The sequence below is a fragment of the Alosa pseudoharengus genome, unplaced genomic scaffold (genome assembly GCF_046254945.1).
Source record: "Alosa pseudoharengus isolate Yale_2024_CS ecotype anadromous, Long Island Sound unplaced genomic scaffold, YU_APseudo_1.1 YU_APseudo_1.1_scf_4, whole genome shotgun sequence".
NCBI lineage: Eukaryota > Metazoa > Chordata > Actinopteri > Clupeiformes > Clupeidae > Alosa > Alosa pseudoharengus.
Window position 1 is genome coordinate 18,856,915 of NW_027468774.1, and position 19,103 is coordinate 18,876,017.

A 19,103-nucleotide genomic window follows, 5' to 3' on the forward strand; every position below is an offset into this window, starting at 1 on the left:
CAATTGCGGAGGGTACCATAAATGCATCGTTGTAATGTCATTAAAAAGTTACCATATATGTAGGCTACCGTAACGGTTTGCATGGGAATAATTCATACCTAAAGTCTCCAACTAATGTTAGGCCTACTGATGTAAGGGAGTCCTCTGGTGGCTCATTGTTTTTATTATATTATATGTATTATATATATATATATATATATATATATATATATATATATATATATATATATATATTATGATACTAACTTAGAATTCTAACTTAGAATTAATAAAACAGAATATGACAATATTATTGTTTTGTAGCACCCTTAGGAATATAGAGATTTCCAATTAATTTGTCAAATAATTTCACAAAATACCTTAAGATACTCTTAAAACAGGTATAGGCCACATTTCAATCATCACACATCACATTTCTCTTTGGTTGCTGGCAGTAAAACCTGCAACAACTGTTTTCTTGTGGCCACTGCCAGATCCAGATGAAGAATGAACCATCGTAGCCTATAGCAGTGGTTCTTAAACTGGGGGTCACAGGGGTCACAAAATGATTTGCAGTCTGGATTAAAGACATTTTTCTAAATGTTTTTAGTTAAAGGCTGCCATTGACATAATGCCTTTGGTGTTGACATAGCCTATCTATGACAGAAGACATTTTCTGCGTATGCTTCCAATTCCCATTTCACAACATTTCAAAACCAAATTTAGCTGGTCAGAGAGAAGGGGGTGGCAAAACTTGGCCCATTTTTTTTTGGGGTTGGGGGGGTCGTCAGACAAATAGTTTAAGACAGAGGTTCCCAAACTTTTCCACAACAAGGCCCCCCAAATACCACTAGGTTCTGGCCAAGGACCCCCTTGATGTGTTATTAAACCCATCGACATTGACTAGCCAAATGTAAAATACATTAAGCTAATCCTAATAATTATTTTAGCCACAAGCACTTCGCGATGGAGCATACAGTGTGTACAAAATGTGTGGCTTTCTGCTATATGAGAGTTATTACTCTAGTATTATTCCCAGTCATTATCATGGAAAATATAATGTACAGATATTTGACAAATTATTATAATGGCATTGTATAACAACCCTCATAGTAATAGGTATATTTTAAATTCTTAAAATGTATTTGCTGCTTTTATTTTTCCTTCCAACTTGCTGGGGCCCCCCTGGTACCCCCTCGCAGCCCCCCAGGGGGCCTCGGCCCCCACTTTGAAAACCACTGGTTTAAGAAACACTGGCCTATAGGATAAGGGTCTGCTTGGACTTCACTCCAGTGATCACTCTGAGCTAAACATGCAAATACTGTAAATGTGCTCCTAGCAGTATCTTTCGATAAGCTAGATGTGAAGAATTATTTAGGCTATTGACTAGCCAAGGCTATTTCTAATTAACAAATTATGACATCATGTCACTCCACTTGTTAGCCTATAGGATCCAAGCTTAAACTGTCACAATCTCATAGTCAGACTGTGACATCTACAGTCTCTGACCAAAGTACTATGCCCTTACCCTACAGCCCGAACTGTTTCTCGGATTCGTGGCAATCAGGCTTTTGAGTCTGTTGCCCCCAGACTGTGACATGCACTCACCCCACCCATTAGGCCTGCCAACTGCACTCCTCCTTTAAATTACTCAGAACATATTCAAAATAGCTTTTGGATCATTATTTTGTTCAATTACTTTTTGTTAATTATTTTAGCTTAATGCTCTGTACTCCAGTGTGCCTTGTGCACACAATAGGCCTATGTCTCCCCGCCTGCATATTGTGTAATTGTTGTGTTGTGTAAATTGTGCTTGTTTTGTGTGGGCTATGACTGTGTCCTTTATATTGTGTACTCTGTGTTTTGTGTACTGTATATTTTCATGTTCTTGTAAAGCACTCTGCTCATGATTGTGAAAAGCACTAGGCTATAAATAAATGTTACTTATCTATTTACTTCCTAATTACTCTTAGCCTACATGTTTAGGATGAAGGGAATTTGCTGAAGGCCATTGTTAAGCTTATTCTTTGGGTGCCTATCATTGTTCATTTTGGGAAAAGGTTGGTTTGTTTGAAGGTAAGTTTCAAGGCATTCAGACATAATACATATTATGTTATGAACGTTTGAAAGAACTTCAACTCATTTTTGTGCCACAAGTTTTACTTTGTATTAGGCCTATACACTTTAATAGCCTCTTGAGATACCTTTATAGCAATCATTGGTAAATGTGCCTAGGTTCACCAAAGTTAAAACTTTTATAGGCTTAAACAATCAATGGCAGGCCTAGCATTCCCCAGTTCACTGCTGAAATTGGTCATGTTATTGGTAAGGATGCATTCCACAACATTGGTGTTGGAGTTTTTTAATATAACCACTAGAGGGAAGTAGACACAAGTAAACAAATTACTTCCTTGTTGACTTGGCTTCATGAACTGACTGTGTGTGTGTGTGTGTGTGTGTGTGTGTGTGTGTGTGTGTGTGTGTGTGTGTGTGTGTGTGTGTGAACATGTCAGAATCATTTGTTGAAACCACCCATAAAATGTTGCTGTGTTTAGTTGGTCAAATCAAGAAAACACTGTAAAAACGGTAAAAACACTTTTTTCAGTTTGTGTAATATTGCATAAAGGAGGACTTCTGATATGTAAAGAGTAGGCCTAGTCTTATTTCCATTCAAAGTGAATTGGTGTGTCTTCATCACAATTACAAGATTTGCCTTGCTCATACATTAGCTCATCAATTTATTAGCCATTGTCATGAAGAAACCTACAACCCCAAATCAGAAAAACTTGTTACACTGTAAAATGCAAATAAAAACAGAATGTGACAAGTCTTGTAAACCCATATTTAACAGCAAAAAGGACATAGACAACATTTCAACATTAAATGTTGAAAATGAAAATGTTGAAAATCGTTTTGAATTTAATGTCAGCAACATGTTTAAAAAAAAGTTGGGACAGGGAATGTTTACTACTGTGCTGCTTCACCACTTGCTAGAGTTTTGAGAATTATCTGTTGTCCCATGCATTCCTGCCCGATATAGGATTTCAGTTGCACAACAGTATAAAGTAATCATGTTTTTCATTCCATGATGCACCTAATTTGACAGGTCTGGACTGCAGACAGGCCTTTTAGCACCTGGATTCTTCCTCTATGGAGAATTACTGTTTTAATATGTGCAGAATTCAATTTGGCATTGATTTCCTGAAATATTCAAAGTCTTCCCTGGAGAAAAGCATTGCCTGGATGGCAGTATATGTTGCTCAAAACCTGCATACATCATTCCGAATTGATTGTGTCTTGCCAGATGCACAAGATGCCCATGCTAGGCAGTAATGTACCCGTGTCATAGATGTTGGGCTTCAAATTGATGACCAAAACAAGTTGGAAAGGTTGGATGCTTGGATAGGCCCTCTTCTCTTTAACCCAGATGAGTCCATGATTTCCAAAAAGAATTGCAAATTTTGACTGTTTTCCATGTTACCTCAGTCCATTTAAAACAAGCTCATGGTCCAAATAAGATGTTGGTAATTTCTGTATCAATACAATTTTGGCTATTTTAGCTGTTACAATTTTGGCTGCATGCAGTTTTTTAATTAAATGTCAAACTGTGCACATTGACAATGGTTATCATAGGTTTTCCTGAGCCACAATGACAGGTCTGGAAACAGGTCTGGTTTTGATGCAGTGTCATGTGTGAGGTCCAAAAGATCACGGCCATCCAATTTGTTTTTCAGCTCTTTCCCTTGTTTGCAAGATTTCTCTGGATTCTCTGAATGTTTTAATAATATGTCCTGTAGATGATGAACTCCCCAAATACTTCACAATTTCGTGTTTGGAAGCATTAAAATTACACTGTTTCATCATTTGTGCACACAGGTTTACACAAAGTGATGAATACCTACATCTTTACTTCTAAGAGACCGTGTCTCTCTGGGATGCTCTTTCATGCCCAATCGTGTTACCATTAATTAGTTGTGAAACATTCCTCCTTTTGTTTTCTTTATCATTAAACAACTTTTTTCAGCATTTTGTTACACCCATTCCAACTTTATTTGAAACATGTTGCTGGTATCAAATTCAAAATTAACATATTTTCCATGAAATAGTCAAATGTGATTTTCAACATTTGACATTATTACAACAAAATGTAATAATCTGCAAATCTCTTAAACTCATATGGAAAGGACACAGACAACATATCAGCATATACTGATGTTGTCTGTGTCCTTTCCATATGAGTTTAAGAGATTTGAAGATTATTACATTTTGTTTTTATTCACATGTTACACAACATTCCAACTTTTTCTGACTTGGTTTCCTACAGTCAAGCATGCTGCTCAACCCTGTCATCAATTTCCCTGGCTATGAAGGTGGACAACTGGGTTGAGGCTCTGTTGAAGGCCTACTTATCTGTGAGAAAGATGTTTCATTATCTAAGCAATCAAGCTAACAATATTTTGACCAAAATTACCTAATCTAGACCTTTCGAGAATATGACCTGTGACTGTGAAGTAGTTTTTGGCCTAGTTATCTATAATTAGGGTTTTATTTAATTTAATACATATATATTATTTAAATTAAATAAATTAAATCATAAACATGCCTGCAGGTAGGCAATCCAGCAGTCAATTGCTTGGGCCTATTCGTGTTAATGTTGACTGGAGAGGATGTGCATATCAGAAGGCTACATTCGCTACATCATCACACCACAGAATAACTGCATGGATATTAATCTGATGTCTTCTCTTGCTTACTGGAAACCTGCTACATTGCGGCACCCTGCGGCGTAGGCTTCAAAAAGTTTACTTTCGCTTTTCAGTACCACTCCTACCTTTGTCACTTGAGACATTTTGAAGAGTCCCTCATCTGATGCTAAAGGGTTCTCCGATAGGCCTACTCAACTTAGATATTCTCAGTCGATCTAATATCGTAAGTAAACACCTTGTTTTCATCTGAAATACCGAATTGTACGTTTACAAAACCAGTTGGTTGACTTTTTAAAGAACAACTTGATCGTATTTATATATCCATGAAATGGCGGAGGTGAGGTGAGGAAATGAGGAAGTGTGTAAATGCGACAGCGATTGTTTCCTCGATCATCACTTTGCGTACGCTTCATTTGCGATTAAAGTCATACTAATGATATTCTGCTCACTCCGTTGACTTAGGACGATGCTTGTTTTTTTACGCTTTGAAGTTGTTGCATGGAGGACAATTTAACAGCACAGGAAGGGTGATATAAGGCTATATATAGCCTTTTAGCAGGTCTATCTGCGCTCTTGTTCTTTAATGCATATGGCTGTAGAGTAAGACTTACTTTTGTTTACTTCATAACCTATAATGATAAATGAAAATGTTACATTTGGACGATTTTCGTAGGCTCTTGTAGGCTGTATGCCCACAGTTGCACATTTGCATTGGTGCATTGTAGGATAATTTCAAACTAGTCATTGCAATGATTCTCAAATAGGCCTTTTTTTTGGACATATAAAGCATCTTCCGCTTTTGTAAGGCGCGCGTCTTTTCTATGCCTCAGCTTGAACCTGCAGGCCTACCTAATCTGGAAGTGTTCTTTTTGTCTGTATTATTTTTGACAATTGTATGGCTAATTGTATGTGCTGTTTAACAATTGTATGGCTAATTGTATGTGCTGCTCCGTAAATAATAACAAGGCTACTGTAGGCCTACTATTTAGGCCTGCTAATAATAATTATAATTATCTAAATTGTGAGAAGACTTCAGTTGTAGGCTAGCCTACTTGTCAGTCAGGCTTGCGCCACCACTTTAATGTAACTCTCACTTTAGGCATTGGTTTTTCCTCTCACCATCATGGTGACATCTAGATGACTAAATAGATTCATTGAGAAATCGTATGGATCTGGCATGAGACATGGACATATACACCCAGGCATTTTTTTGATTTAAATAGAATAAGTTAAGTTAAACCATACTGTGTCTCTCATTTCAAATTGTGACATCCTACTTTAAAGAGAATAGTATCTTCGACCAAATGTGTGTGTGTTTTTCAAAAATCAAATTCCTTTTTTCTATATCCTGGAGCGAGATAACATTTAATCCACAGTCTGCACCGAGCACGTGTTTTAGATGACCAGATTTAGCCTAAGAGTATAGCTTATTGTTTGTGTTTTTACAGTAGATTCTCAAAAAAATACCATTTGGTGCTGTAGCTGTGTCCCTGGCTTTCTCTGTTATCCAGTCAGGTATGGATGTATAGGGGGGCACAAGGCTTGTGGGGGTGTGTGAGTGGGAGGGTGGGAGCTGAGAGGCCTGGAAAGAGGCCTCACAGAGACAATGGAAGCACAGTAGGGATGCAGCTAATGGCAAACCTGACTCAAGCATGAGGTATCCAGTACATCTGTGTGGGTGTGGATGAGTCAGTGTTTGCTTACTCTCTCTCTCTCTCTTCCTTCATCCCTCTGTCTTTCTCTGTCCCTCTCGTCTATTTCCTTGTGTGTGTGTGTGTGTGTGTGTGTGTGTGTGTGTGTGTGTGTGTGTGTGTGTGCGTGCGCCCGTGCTCATGTGTTTGCCCGCATGCACGCACGTGTGTGAATATGTATTTGTGTGTGAAAACATTTAACCTGTTGGTTGAGTGTTGCTGAGTGAATTGGATCCTGGAATGTCATTGGTATTTCTCTCCATCCTTTCTGTGAGAGAAGTGATTTGTGACTGTCGCTGCACATTCCTGGTCAGCCTGCCTCTGTCTCTCACATCCTTCATACCCAAAGAAAGGGTTCCCTGGAATTGGGTTAGTTCCATTTAATCATGCAAGCACACACACACACACACACACAGACAAGTGTGATGTATATCATGCCCACACACACACACACACAACATCAGAGGGGGTGATATTTGGCTGTTATGAGTGTACTGCTACAGTCAACATTGATGCAAAACAAGGAAGTTGAACACTCTTTGGTTATTATTTCTCTATTTCACAATGAAATGAATAGTTTAAACAGTCATACTGCACTCTGAAGGAAACCACAACTTTATTTTGTCTGGAAGAGTTGTTGCCTATTGAGATTGTAATGTTGTAAATGTTCAAAATGGGAGCTGGTGAATTTCTTTACATCATCTGAGGTAGTATTCCCTTAATGTTTTTTTGAGTGTTATTTGGGTTCACATTTGACACGATGGCACACATGATAATCCTTTATCCTTCATGGGAACAAGATCTAACATGCTATTGGATGAAGCTTTAAGCGAAGTTACTGACATAGTAGCCGTTCAGATCCACATAACCTGATGTCTCCCATCTGTATAATAAAGTGGCCTATCATATAAGATTTATCTCATTGCAAGTTATACATTTGCAGCTGTAAAGCTATGTACAAGGCTATAGTATAATATTACAAGCTATACTTTGTATACAAGTTGTACATCTATAATAACTTGTAGCATTGACGTTTTTAGAGATTTCACCCTAAGAATAGTGGTCTTGATTTTGAGGGCTCCATGTGTGCCTATATATTAGCTGTATTCTTGATTGTGATTTGAAACAGCATGTCAGCATGGTGTCAGTATGTTAGGTCGTGTTACCTGTAGCAGATACCCAGAAGTAGACAGACATCAGCAAAAAACCTGTCTGTTCACTCACTGCCAGGAAACATGGCATCCATCATCTATCATTATAATTCTCTCAACTTCCGCGTTCTTGTATTTCACACCAATAACTGCCTGGAATGCCTATAACAGTTCAAATTTTTAAACTTGTCCTCTCTGACTCTATGTTCTCTCGTAAACAGTGAAAAGTGTCACACATGTTGTTAAGCCTTTGTAAAGTGCGTAACTGACAGGTCCCTCCCTTAAGTCGTTGTCAGAAAACTATGAGCACCGAGCTATCTTTTTCCAAAAAAACAAACCCTATTGTAAAGAGAGCAGCATGTCTTTTTGGGACCAACACTCAAAAGATTGAAGTTGACAAAGAGGGGAAAGGGTCCATTAAACAAGTCCAGCTCATGAGGAACTGCTTGGGCAGGAACTGTTGATAGAGAGAGTGTGTGTGAGAGAGAGAGAGAGAGAGAGAGAGAGAGAGAGAGACAGAGAGGAGAGGGCAGAGGGAGGGAGCGACAGGCTGAGAGTCTCACTGAGAGGGAGGGGTGAGTGAGGGGAAACGGATGGCTTTCCCGTAAATCAGCCATAGCCAATCACAAGCTGCCTCGCTCGCCTCACTCAGCTGGACGCAAGCCAGAGGGAGAGAGAGAGAGAGAGACTGTAACACACTGCTGCAAGGTTGACGACTGTTGTCGAAGTCAAATGCACACTTTTCTTCCTGAGCTGGGGACAAAACGAATCTGTCCGTGTCAGAGAGGAAGCAAGGGTTCCTGCCTCAGCCTGCCTCAGTCGGTATGTCCACGCTCTCCCTTCTCTCTTTGTCTCTCTCTTTTCTCCCTCCTCAAGCTTCTCCTCTTACCAGTCTATCAAGCTAGCAGTGCTGCTGCACACTGGAACTCAACAGGTTTGTGTGTCTGCATGGGGATCTTTGTTCAGTTTCAGCAGAGCTACAGTATCGATGTTAATGTCTTACAGCCTTATTCTGGTCCGCAGGCTGGGTGTGGGTTTGGGTTCATACAGGAAACAGAGGATATGTCAGACGTATGGTGCAGTTTGGCTGGAGCTGGAGTCTTGGTGTTGACAGGGAACAGGAGTATATAGCGCATGCATGTAGGCCTACTGGGTCTTGGTGTTGACAGGGAGTGGAAGTATAATATGTGCATGTACTGAGTTCAAAGTGCTCTTCAAACTGTTTGAATACAGTTAAGTAATTTATTGTCAATGGAAAAGGTGAATTGTTAAGCCACCTTACACATTGTCATTATGGCAGTTTTTGAAACTTAGTTACATGATATCAATTGTTTTGTCTTTATGCCATGTGGAATGCAGGTAAACATGGTCTGTGATTGATACTTGTTGTTTTGACTTATGGAAGTTTAGCCTCCTTTTAGCAAAGCGCATTTGGCAGACATGCTTTTTTAATGATGTCACCGCACCTCATTGTAAGCTGAGGTGTGTGTGTGTGTGTGTGTGTGTGTGTGTGTGTGTGTGCACAAAGTGGATTAGCTGGGGTCAACAGGAGGCTCACTGATGCAACAGCCTGAAACTTCAAGTCTGGTTTGTGTAGCTAATACAGCATAGCCAACCCTAATACAGAGTACAGAGTTATTAGCCACCTAACTAGCCACGTTCAAAATGGCACTGGTTCTCTGACACAGTCCGTCCTATGTTTGTTTGCAAGGTTTTTTTCAGTCAAAATGCACTTGATAAGAGTTTTGTTTTCTTACTGTAGTGCAAAGCCCTGGCATTGGTGTTCCTGAAAAAAAATCAGGAAAAGATTCTGAATAGGAACTTCATTTGTGGGGTGAAGAGAGAGAACAATAAGCCGTTAGTAGTGGTTGTAGTAGTTTTATTTCCTTAAAGGAACGTCGATGTGGTATTATAACCAAAGTTTATCAAAAAGTCTAGTCTAGGAGTATGGCTTTGGTGGGAACCACACTTACCCATTGCAAGGATAAATACTGAAGTTCATTGAGTAGATATTGTTGAACTTACCGGTAATTGTTTTACAGAAAAATGTGTACTTAAGACAGGGAAGTTGAAGATATGTGTCCTCTCGTGGAATTCCTTTGATAACACTAGCCATAAAAGTGGATTGGGCACACATTATCAGATATTTCATGCAATAAGATAAGCTAAATAGCTTAGTACACATTTGCAAATCGCAAAAATGGATTTTATCAAGGACTTCACTGGCATGTGTGTTAATTATTTTATTGGTAAATCGTTGGGACATCTTTATCAAAATCTCCATGTGTGTCCTTGATGCTTTCCAATACTGATGGTTCATGTTCTATAGCAGCTGATTTGAGACCTTGTTAAGATGTTCCATGAATTTTAAACACTTTTTTATTGTTGTTTTTGTTGATAGCAGGTGAAAGATGGCAGTAACTACGAGGAGGATTCTGAACTCCACCATGCCCTTCAGAGGGCCAGCCCTGAAGGGCTCCTTCGACAAAAGCATCTACGCCGATGCCTCCACAACAGAGCCTCACCTCAAGCAGAAGGGCAAGACAGAGAAGGTGCCCGGCGCTGACCAAATATCTGACTTGCTGGTCAGAGTGTTGACCCAGGGGTCCGCAGAACAGGTTGGAACGGGCAGGTCGCCGGAGTGCAGTAGCCCCTTTATCGCCCAAGCACAATGTGAGTATCACAGTATAATACACCGTGAGGAGGACTCGACAGTCTGAGACCAATAGTCTGTACATAGAAAGCCCAGGAAAAGGTGCTTAGCCATCTTCTCCCTTCTCTACAGGTGAATCTCAGGACTCGCAGGAGTTCTCTCCCACTGGCAGCGAGAAGTACAGGCATCGAGATCCACAGGCACCATATGTACAGCATACAAGGTATGACGCTACATTGTCCACTCGACTTGCTATACCAGATGTATGCGGAACTTTTTTACCTTGCATCGTTTACTGTAGATGTCTGTCATACGTTAAACAGGTTAGCCTTCAGGTGGCCACGCCTGTGTGTGCTGCCACATTACCTCATCAGCCGAAAATCCACTCAAGTGCCTCTTTCACTTTGGCAAATAGCACCGTTAGGACTAAATCCGTGTGAAGGAACGCATAGCTGGGAATGGCATTTCACAAAGCCACAGGGCTAAATTCTCACTAGAACCCTATTTCTCAGGAGCTGTGATCAGTCTTTTCTCCTCATCCTACCCTGGATCCCCTCCTTTGTCTCCATGTCTGACCGGCTGTCATTGTCTTGACCGCAGACACAGTCCTCACCAGAGTAGCCACCGGGCCCCCGCTGAGGTACTTGTTGCAGCCGCCACTGTGGACGGACCGCAGCCGGTTGGCAAGAGGAGGCGCAAGCGGAAGCATCGACCCCGGCGGAGGACCAGGAACGAGCACCAGCAGCAGGAGGAGGCGAGAGGAGAGGTGCGGAGGGAGAGAGCGCACACCGGTGTGCCCGAACAGGAGTCCGGAGAGATCCCCCCACAATTACATCCATTTCGCACAGCTCTGTCAGAGGTGAGTCCTCCACCTTGCACACACACACACTCATACACAAACACACACACACACACACAGACACACACACACACACACACACACTTACATACTTATTTCTATTTTTAATCTAAGTGGTGTGTCAACATATTAGATGTTACATACACCCTTTATCAAAACTTGTAAGTAAAGTTGTGCATGTGGACACAGAAGGTTCATCCTAAAGAAATAGCATATATATTCAGGCCACACACACACACACACACACACACACACACACACACACACACACACACACACTCACACACTACAGCTCACTGTCCTGTTTTATCTGACCCTTGACCTCTGAGTGTTTTGACCATCCTTCAGGGAGGGTTATCAGAGTGCAGTAGCAGCAGCAGCGATGAGAGCGGTTGGGTCCAGGAGACTGGGGACTGGGTGTCCCCGTCATCCAGCCACCACTGCCTCCCTTTTGGGCAGCCGAGCCTGGACGCAGGTGGCATGGAGCTGGCCGTGCAGTCCCACAGGAACACGGTGAACTATGAAGACAAGACAGATGGGAGAGAGTACATCACCCCCCTTGTCGAGGCCATGTTGAGAGACTACAGGGAGAAAGAAGACAAACTACAGGAGGAGGACATCAATGAGGGTTTAGTTCTCCATGAGGTGTGATTCTTGCATAAATTCATACATAGACACACATACACATTCACATACACATACAAATAACATACACATACAAATACAAATACACACACACACACACACACACACACACACACATATATATACACACACACACACACACACACACACACACACACATACACATACACACACACACACACACACACACACACACATACACACACACTTATAAATCTACACAAACACATATTTTGGCTTTACTTAGTCTTTACTTGCGAGCAACGCAAAAAGCACATGCCTGCATTGCTTGCTGCTGCCATAAGTCCATAAGGCTGATAAACACTCACATGCACCCTTGTTAGCACTTCCCTTTGATGTGGTGCCACTCTTCTTGTTTTCTACGATTCGAGGCTTTCCTGTTTACTAGTGCGCCAGTTCCTCTCTACTAAGAATTTCCCTCCCCCCCACCCTCCCGACTCACATGATCAAGAGAAGCCACAGACCTCTCTCATCTCATCTCATCTCATCTCATCTCAGCTCATCTTAGTAAATCGTCACTTTGACTGATCTTTACCCAAAGCCAATTCAAACCATACAAGACAGATTCCATTCCTGTGCTGTTTCACTGATGTTGTAGCCCCCTTAATACGAACTGGACTCTGTGATCACTAGTTGTATGTCTTTTTTATTAGCATAATAGGGCGATAATAAGGCACAATAGAGACTACGGACTTTTCATCCTGATTGGTCTTCATGGCTGTGTGGACCAGTGAACTTTTGGTCCCTGCGATTCGTGCAACCCTGTGTGACCTGCCTGTTCACCTCCTGTCCCATTGCTTGTGTGGTGGTTGTGCCTGCAGAAGCTGCAGCCGGTGGAGTTTGAGTACCGGGAGGGCCGCGAGTACACCAGCAACCTTATCAAAAGTGGTTCCTATGGGGACGTGTGCCGCGTCCGAGACAACAGCACAGGCTTTGTGTGCGCCGCCAAAAAGGTTGGTGTGTGGAGAGAGACGTTCCACACCTTGGGTGTGTCCTTTTTATATGAGTATGTGTGTGTTGTGGTGTGTGTTGAATCAAGTCTGTCATTTACAAGGAAGTTTCCTTCTTCTGAGATGACTTCAAACGGTCACAATTCAAAACACACAGTGTGTGCGTGTGTGTGTGTGTGTGCGTGTGTGTGTGTATGTGTGTGTGTTCAACACTATCTACTCTGTGTCCTCAGGTGCCCCTGAGTCGCTTTAAGAGCGGAGAGGTAGGTGCGTGGAGCTGCCTGCTTCCTCTGGCCTGCGTGGTGGATCTCTTTGGTGCTGTCCGCGAGGGACCCAACATGATCCTTTTCATGGACCTCAAGTCTGGTGAGGACACACAATTACACACACATACATCATCACACAAGCATGTCACAAATGCACCCCCCCACACACACACACACACCACAGTATCTCTCACATACAGATGCACACAAACACACACATATTATCACACAAACACCCCCCCCACACACACACACACACACACACACACATTTTATATATCTCTCTAACACAAACACAGACACGCACAATATCACACACATACATATAAACGCACACACCCTATTTCTCACTAAACTCACTGCCACTGACACACAGTAGCTGTTATCCAGAGACAAATCCATGCACTAATCAAATACATGCACTTTAAAAGCCTAAAACTCCAGCAGTGTGCCTGACAAAAGTACCAGTCAGGTAGGGACAACAGTCCAAGCACTCAAGCTCCTCCATTGTCCTTTGCTGACCTCTGACCCCTGACCCCTAGGCTCTTTAGGTCAGCTCCTGGAGCAGCGGGGGCGGATCCCAGAGGATCTGGCCTTGTACTACTTCACTCAGGGGCTGGAAGCTCTTGAGTACCTTCACCAGAGGCAAATCCTGCATCTAGACGTAAAAGGTAAACCATCGGCAAGTTTCTGACCTTGACCAAACAAACATGTCAGGAATATTTCCTGTGTACTTCCTCTTTACTGTTTGAATCTGAGTTTGGTTGCTTAATGGTGGTGGAATGTACTGGAACAGGCTTAAGATGAGCAATGTTTGTGTGTGGGGGGGGGGGGTGGGGGGGGGGGCATTCAAACAGTTGTCTGATGCTACTCTAAGCCGTAAAGCAGTAAGTCTACTCATTCATTTAGGTTACAGCCTACTTAATTAGCATTATGGCTCACATCACAAGGGCAGTCTCACTTGCTGTAAGAGCAGCTCACTTACTGAATTTCTAGTGCACGGTGACGTCAAACTATCTGATGATTGAATCAGCTAACATTCAGAGTTCGAGTCTGCCGTTTCTCGCCTAGAGTGTGTCACTCTTGAGGCCAAGTGGGCTCTGTGCTGATAGCGTGAGTCTAGTTTTGGAAAGCAGAGTGTGTGTGTTTTCTGTGTATTTGTGGCCAAACACTCAGGGACGGAGTGTCACACACAATCACACACACGCACACACACACACACACACACACACTCTTAGGCTGCGGCACCTGTGGCCTCAAGCAGCCGGCTGGCGGGGAAATTCCCACCGCGTGACTCATGAAAGAGGGGGGAGGGGAAGCAGGCCGAGAGAAAGACAGAGGGAGAAAAAAAGATGGGCAGAGATCGAACGAAGTGGGTCGCTAGGATTTCGCCGAGACAAGATTATAGAGTCGAAAATCAGATAGAGAGAGAGAGAGAGAGAGAGAGAGAGAGAGGGAGACATTTTGAGAGGCAGAAAAGAAGAAGTATGCTTGAATTCAAAACAGGAACAAAGGCAGAGGAAGTGGGTGGAGGAAAAGTGAGGAACTGAGAACTGTTTGCAGCACTCTCTGCTGCTGGGTGTAGGGCATGACATGTAAAAACCAGTAACCTGAATATTAAGTGTTTTGTTTGTTTGTTTGTTTGTTTGTTGCATGTGCGTGTGTGTGTGTGTGTGTGTGTGTGTGTGTGTGTGTGTGTGTGTGTGTGTGTGTTGTAGCTGATAATATGCTGCTGTCAGAGGATGGGAAGAACATCTTTCTGTGTGACTTTGGACACTCAGAAAAACTCAATACACCTGGCGAGTGCATCAGAGTAAATACAGGTAGCGTGAAACACACTCCATAACAAAGCGCAGTGTTTAATATAGTATTACTACTCCATTCATGTGATGAAAATAACCATATATTTGGTCATCTGTGTGTGTGTGTGTGTGTGTGTGTGTGTGTGTGTGTGTGTGTAGAGATGAAAGGCACAGAGACACACATGGCCCCTGAGATGGTGAAAGCAGAGCGCTGTGGCACCAAGGCAGATGTGTGGAGCAGCAGCTGTATGCTCCTGCACCTGCTCACTGGCTGCCACCCCTGGACACGCCTCTACTCCCGCCCCCTCTACCTCACGGTGAGTTCCGATAGGCCACAACAGACGCGTCATCGCCAGACCTCCCTGTTGCATGTAGACAGCCCAGCTTTTTTTGGGGGAGCCACTGAGGAGAGGTGGCAGCAGGCTCGAGCTCGGGGGATTTCTGTGAACTCGATCCTCAAGTTATGAAGGGATTTCCCAGTCACCAAATACTTGGGATCCAATACTTGACATTAAGAAGGCACTAGGGTAGCATCTTGCTAATAGTGCATGGTAGCTTAACTGCCACGAATGCATGGCAAGATGAGACATGAGTTGTGACAGAACTGTTTCCGTGGTTACAGATCGCCAATGAGCCGCCGCCCTTGAGGGAGATTCCGCCTGACTGCTGCCCCCTTGTCACTGAGGTCCTGAAAGCGGGACTTGAGAAAGAGCCAATCAGGAGAGCGTCGGCTCAAGAGCTGAGGGTGCAGGCAACACGAGCCCTCCAAGGAGGTGAGAAGAAAGTAAAGTGGCAGCCTGCCATCCAAGCGGTCAGCAGAGATGGATGGGGTGACCTCTCAAAGAGGGAGAGTGGTCATCCACTTGTTACAAGTACAGAAAAGGATATAGCTACTACTTTTCACTGACGAAGGGACATTTTCAATCAGACAGATGTCAGAGGAACTCCATTACAACATGTTAGAGAGATGGAGGGAGTCACATTGGTCATAGAAATAAACAGTTGTGTGCAGTGTTTACCTAGGAAATAGTCCACAAAAGACAGTAATATATTATTGTTAAGTATACCACTGGGAAAGGTACTGTCAGTACGCCATGAAGCAGTGTTCAGAGTAACTATATAGGTGAATGAATACATAGAAATGACAATGAATGGAATGTGATATATGTCCAATAATATCACCTGAGCATATCATCATCAGCACTGAGATGTGTATGTGTCTGTCTGTGTCTAGTGGGTGGACTGACCAGCCCTGTTAAAGGACCTTATGTGAAACCACTGAAGAAGTTAGCCAAGCTCAGCCCTGCGCCGTCCGATGCCACCACACCCATGTCCACCCCCACCCCCACACCCCACCCCACTCCGCCTGCCCCCTCCACCTCCTCCGGCAGTCTGTCTGCGGAGCCTGGGCGGAAGGGGAGCCACTCCAGAAGGAAGACGTCCAGGCAGCACGGGGAGCAGGAGGAGTTGGAGACGGAGGGGGAAGAGGGACAGTGTGCACCTCCATCTCCAGCGCCAGCGCCTCTGCACACGGGCAGTAGCCCAGTGATTGCCGAGTTACGCAAGTTGGAGCGAGGTGAGAAAGACGTCAAAGATTCTGTTTGTGTGTGTGTGTAAGCCAGAGGTGTCTGTGGCAGAACAAGTAAGCTTGTGCTTGTGAAAGCATGGGTTGGTTTCGTTTAGTCATCTTCATTAAATGGTTTTGTTTGTGTGTGTGTGTGTGTGTGTGTGTGACAGCTGTTTGTGATGGAATAAACAGCACATCAGGTTGTCCTTATGAAACCTTGAGTTTGTTCCATCTTCACTAAATGATTGTTTTTCTGTCTGTCTGTGTATGTGTGTGTGTGTGTACAGACTTCTTCCTCACCAGCCTTTCTCAGCTCCACTCTGCAGAGCTTCAGGAGCAGCTTCTGTCTTGTCTGAGCAGTGAGGGTCCCTCACACCTGGACTTATGGGATAAAAAGGTCAGTCTCTACTCACCAACCCTAAAACTTCTGATTGGTCCATTCTCTCATGTCAAATTCATGCTATCTGTAGAGTTGTTGATGACAGATCTAAACCTGTCCTTCTTTGTCCTTGCTCACCAGGACTCAGGACGCTGGTCTCTCAGCCCAGGTGAAGAACTCAGCTCAGGTGTATTTTCTGGCAACAGCCAATCAGAGAGCCAAAGCTTCGGCATGGAATGGCGGGGCACCCCTACCCTGCGGCATACATTTTGCTTAGGAGGTGAGTGATTCACAAAATGACCAGTCCCATTTGTGTATTGATAGACATTTATTGACAGACAACAGACCACAGACAACATACAACAGTCAACAACAGGTCAGGACCACTAAACCCTCCCACAACCCCACACAACAACAATACACAACACCAAGTATCTCTACATTATAAAATAGTTGTGCAGTATCATTAGTACCAGTAGGCTATCAATAGTAAGGTGCAATGTCATCATTGACATTTTAATTATTATACCAAAGTGCCATATTATCACACAGAAAGGATCAAGTTATTTTTCCTAACTTATTCAGCAGTGTAATGCTAGTAGGAATAAATTATTTGCGAGCCCGGTTGATTTGGAGGGACAGCACCCTATACCTTCTACTTCTTTAAGCCATAAGTATTACGGCATGCCATTCAACAAGCTGCGTTTGGTTTGGCAGGAGTGGAAGTCTGCATCCAGGACTTCAGCGGTCGACGTATCTGCATCCGTGAGAAACCCAGAGTCAGCGTGGGTCACATCGCCCGAGGAATCAGTGAGCAGGTACAGAGTGCCTCTGTGTCTTACTGTATGTTTGTTTCGTCAACATATGTGAAGCATATACCTGTATGTGTTTAGCAGATCTCTAACTTTGAGTGTGTGTGTGTGTGTGTGTGTGTGCGTTCTTTCCGTTAGATCTCAGAGCCGGTGTTTAGCCTGCAGAGTATGGACGGTTGCCCCGTGTCACACGATGAGGAAATGTCCTCTCCTCGCCTGCTCCTGCACTGTGTCCATGCTCCCGACTGTAACCACTCCCCTGCCACTGGCCACACACCGTCCTGCATGCAGTCCTGGAGGTGGAGGATCAAAAACGGTCGCCTGGAGACCAAGAACTGATTGCTTCCACTCCTTCACCCATATCCACCTACCTTCATCCTTTTGCTGTTCATGAGATTGTCAGATTTGGTCATTTGTCATGAGATGGTCTGAATTAGTGATCTCACAAAAGCAATAAGCTCTCAGATGTCTGGTTCCAAGGCTGAATCGATAGATGAGTAAGCACAAACATTTGGCTATCATTTCGTGCCTGACTTTGCTGGAACATTGGCCAAAGGGGTTTTAGCAGTTTACCTGGTCTTCTTTGCAATCTACATGTCTATATGTAAATAAGCTGTTTCTTAAGTCCCTCCTGTGAGCTCATGTTTTATTGAATTACACACTTGGTTGCCCTTTTACGTCCTTACATTTTACCATTAAAGCTGTATTGAACTCACAGTAAAACAAAAAGAAAAAATGTATTTGTGCACTTTGTACCCAGCAGTAAAAATGTAATGATTGATGGTGGCTACAATTCAATCAGGAACACTTCAGTGAGATGGCCACACTGCCATCGAATTATGTTACACTGCACATGGAAGGAATGAGACAAAAAAAGGCTTAAAACCACTTGGAGCAGCGTTACAATTCAAATGGTTTACCTCGTTGTTCATGCAATGTGACATTGGAGACGTCCTGACGTCTGTGGCTTGCTTGTTTTGATGCTGCATTGTGGAAATGTCCAGTACGCTGGGGTGATTTACTTTACATAGAAGCTTAATGGGAAATTCCAACAGAATAGTTTGAATACTTCAGAAATAGGAAGAAATAAGAGTCACAACCCACAGTTGGTCACTCTTGTCACTCCAGGTTCTCTCATCTTCCTGATTTATATACTCATGCATCAGGATATAACTTGCCTGTTGTGGTTTGAATGTTTAATCTGCCACTTGTAGGGGCAGTACTGCAAAAGACAATTATTGAGATAGATGTTTAAGGTCGATTGTGCAGTTACCATATTGCAAGTTATTTAATTTCAATTAAAGCATTTATAACTCAATGTGCTATACTGTATGTTGCTGGGTTTTCTTTGCATCTGTGAAACATGAGGAACTATTAAAGCCATCTGAATATCTGATGACAGATAAATGCATGTGTCGAAAATGTCTGTAATGGAAGAAATGAAATAAAATACAAATAAAACACAAGCCTTTACCTTTACCTGTGTTTTGTCATTATCTCTACAAGATGCCCATTTCAAGTTTTGCTTGTGAGGTAAATAAAATGTAGGGATGTTCTCTATAAGGACAATCACTCCACAATCTCTTGCCTTATCTCACTAAGGTCACTTACTGAACATTACT

The 19,103-nt window shown here is 43.0% G+C and overlaps 1 protein-coding gene across 4 annotated transcripts; it reads left to right on the top strand.

Annotated features, from left to right (window-relative positions):
* Window positions 1-4,801: 4,801 nt before the first annotated feature.
* map3k14a (mitogen-activated protein kinase kinase kinase 14a) lies at window positions 4,802-18,960 on the top strand. 4 transcript variants are annotated; one of them, XM_076265142.1, is made up of 16 exons: window positions 4,802-4,908; window positions 9,929-10,200; window positions 10,313-10,403; window positions 10,781-11,039; window positions 11,388-11,684; window positions 12,527-12,658; window positions 12,889-13,021; window positions 13,464-13,592; window positions 14,640-14,744; window positions 14,883-15,040; window positions 15,346-15,496; window positions 15,958-16,299; window positions 16,578-16,687; window positions 16,811-16,949; window positions 17,387-17,487; window positions 17,620-18,960. In XM_076265142.1, the coding sequence occupies exons 2-16, from the start codon at window positions 9,939-9,941 to the stop codon at window positions 17,818-17,820; spliced, it is 2,610 nt and encodes an 869-aa protein (XP_076121257.1). In that variant the 5' UTR covers window positions 4,802-4,908; window positions 9,929-9,938; the 3' UTR covers window positions 17,821-18,960. The 4 variants fall into 4 exon arrangements, with proteins under 4 accessions (XP_076121257.1, XP_076121259.1, XP_076121258.1 ...); XM_076265144.1 differs by having other exon boundaries at window positions 4,821-4,908; window positions 9,932-10,200; XM_076265143.1 differs by lacking the exon at window positions 4,802-4,908 and adding an exon at window positions 8,068-8,349.
* Window positions 18,961-19,103: the final 143 nt, after the last annotated feature.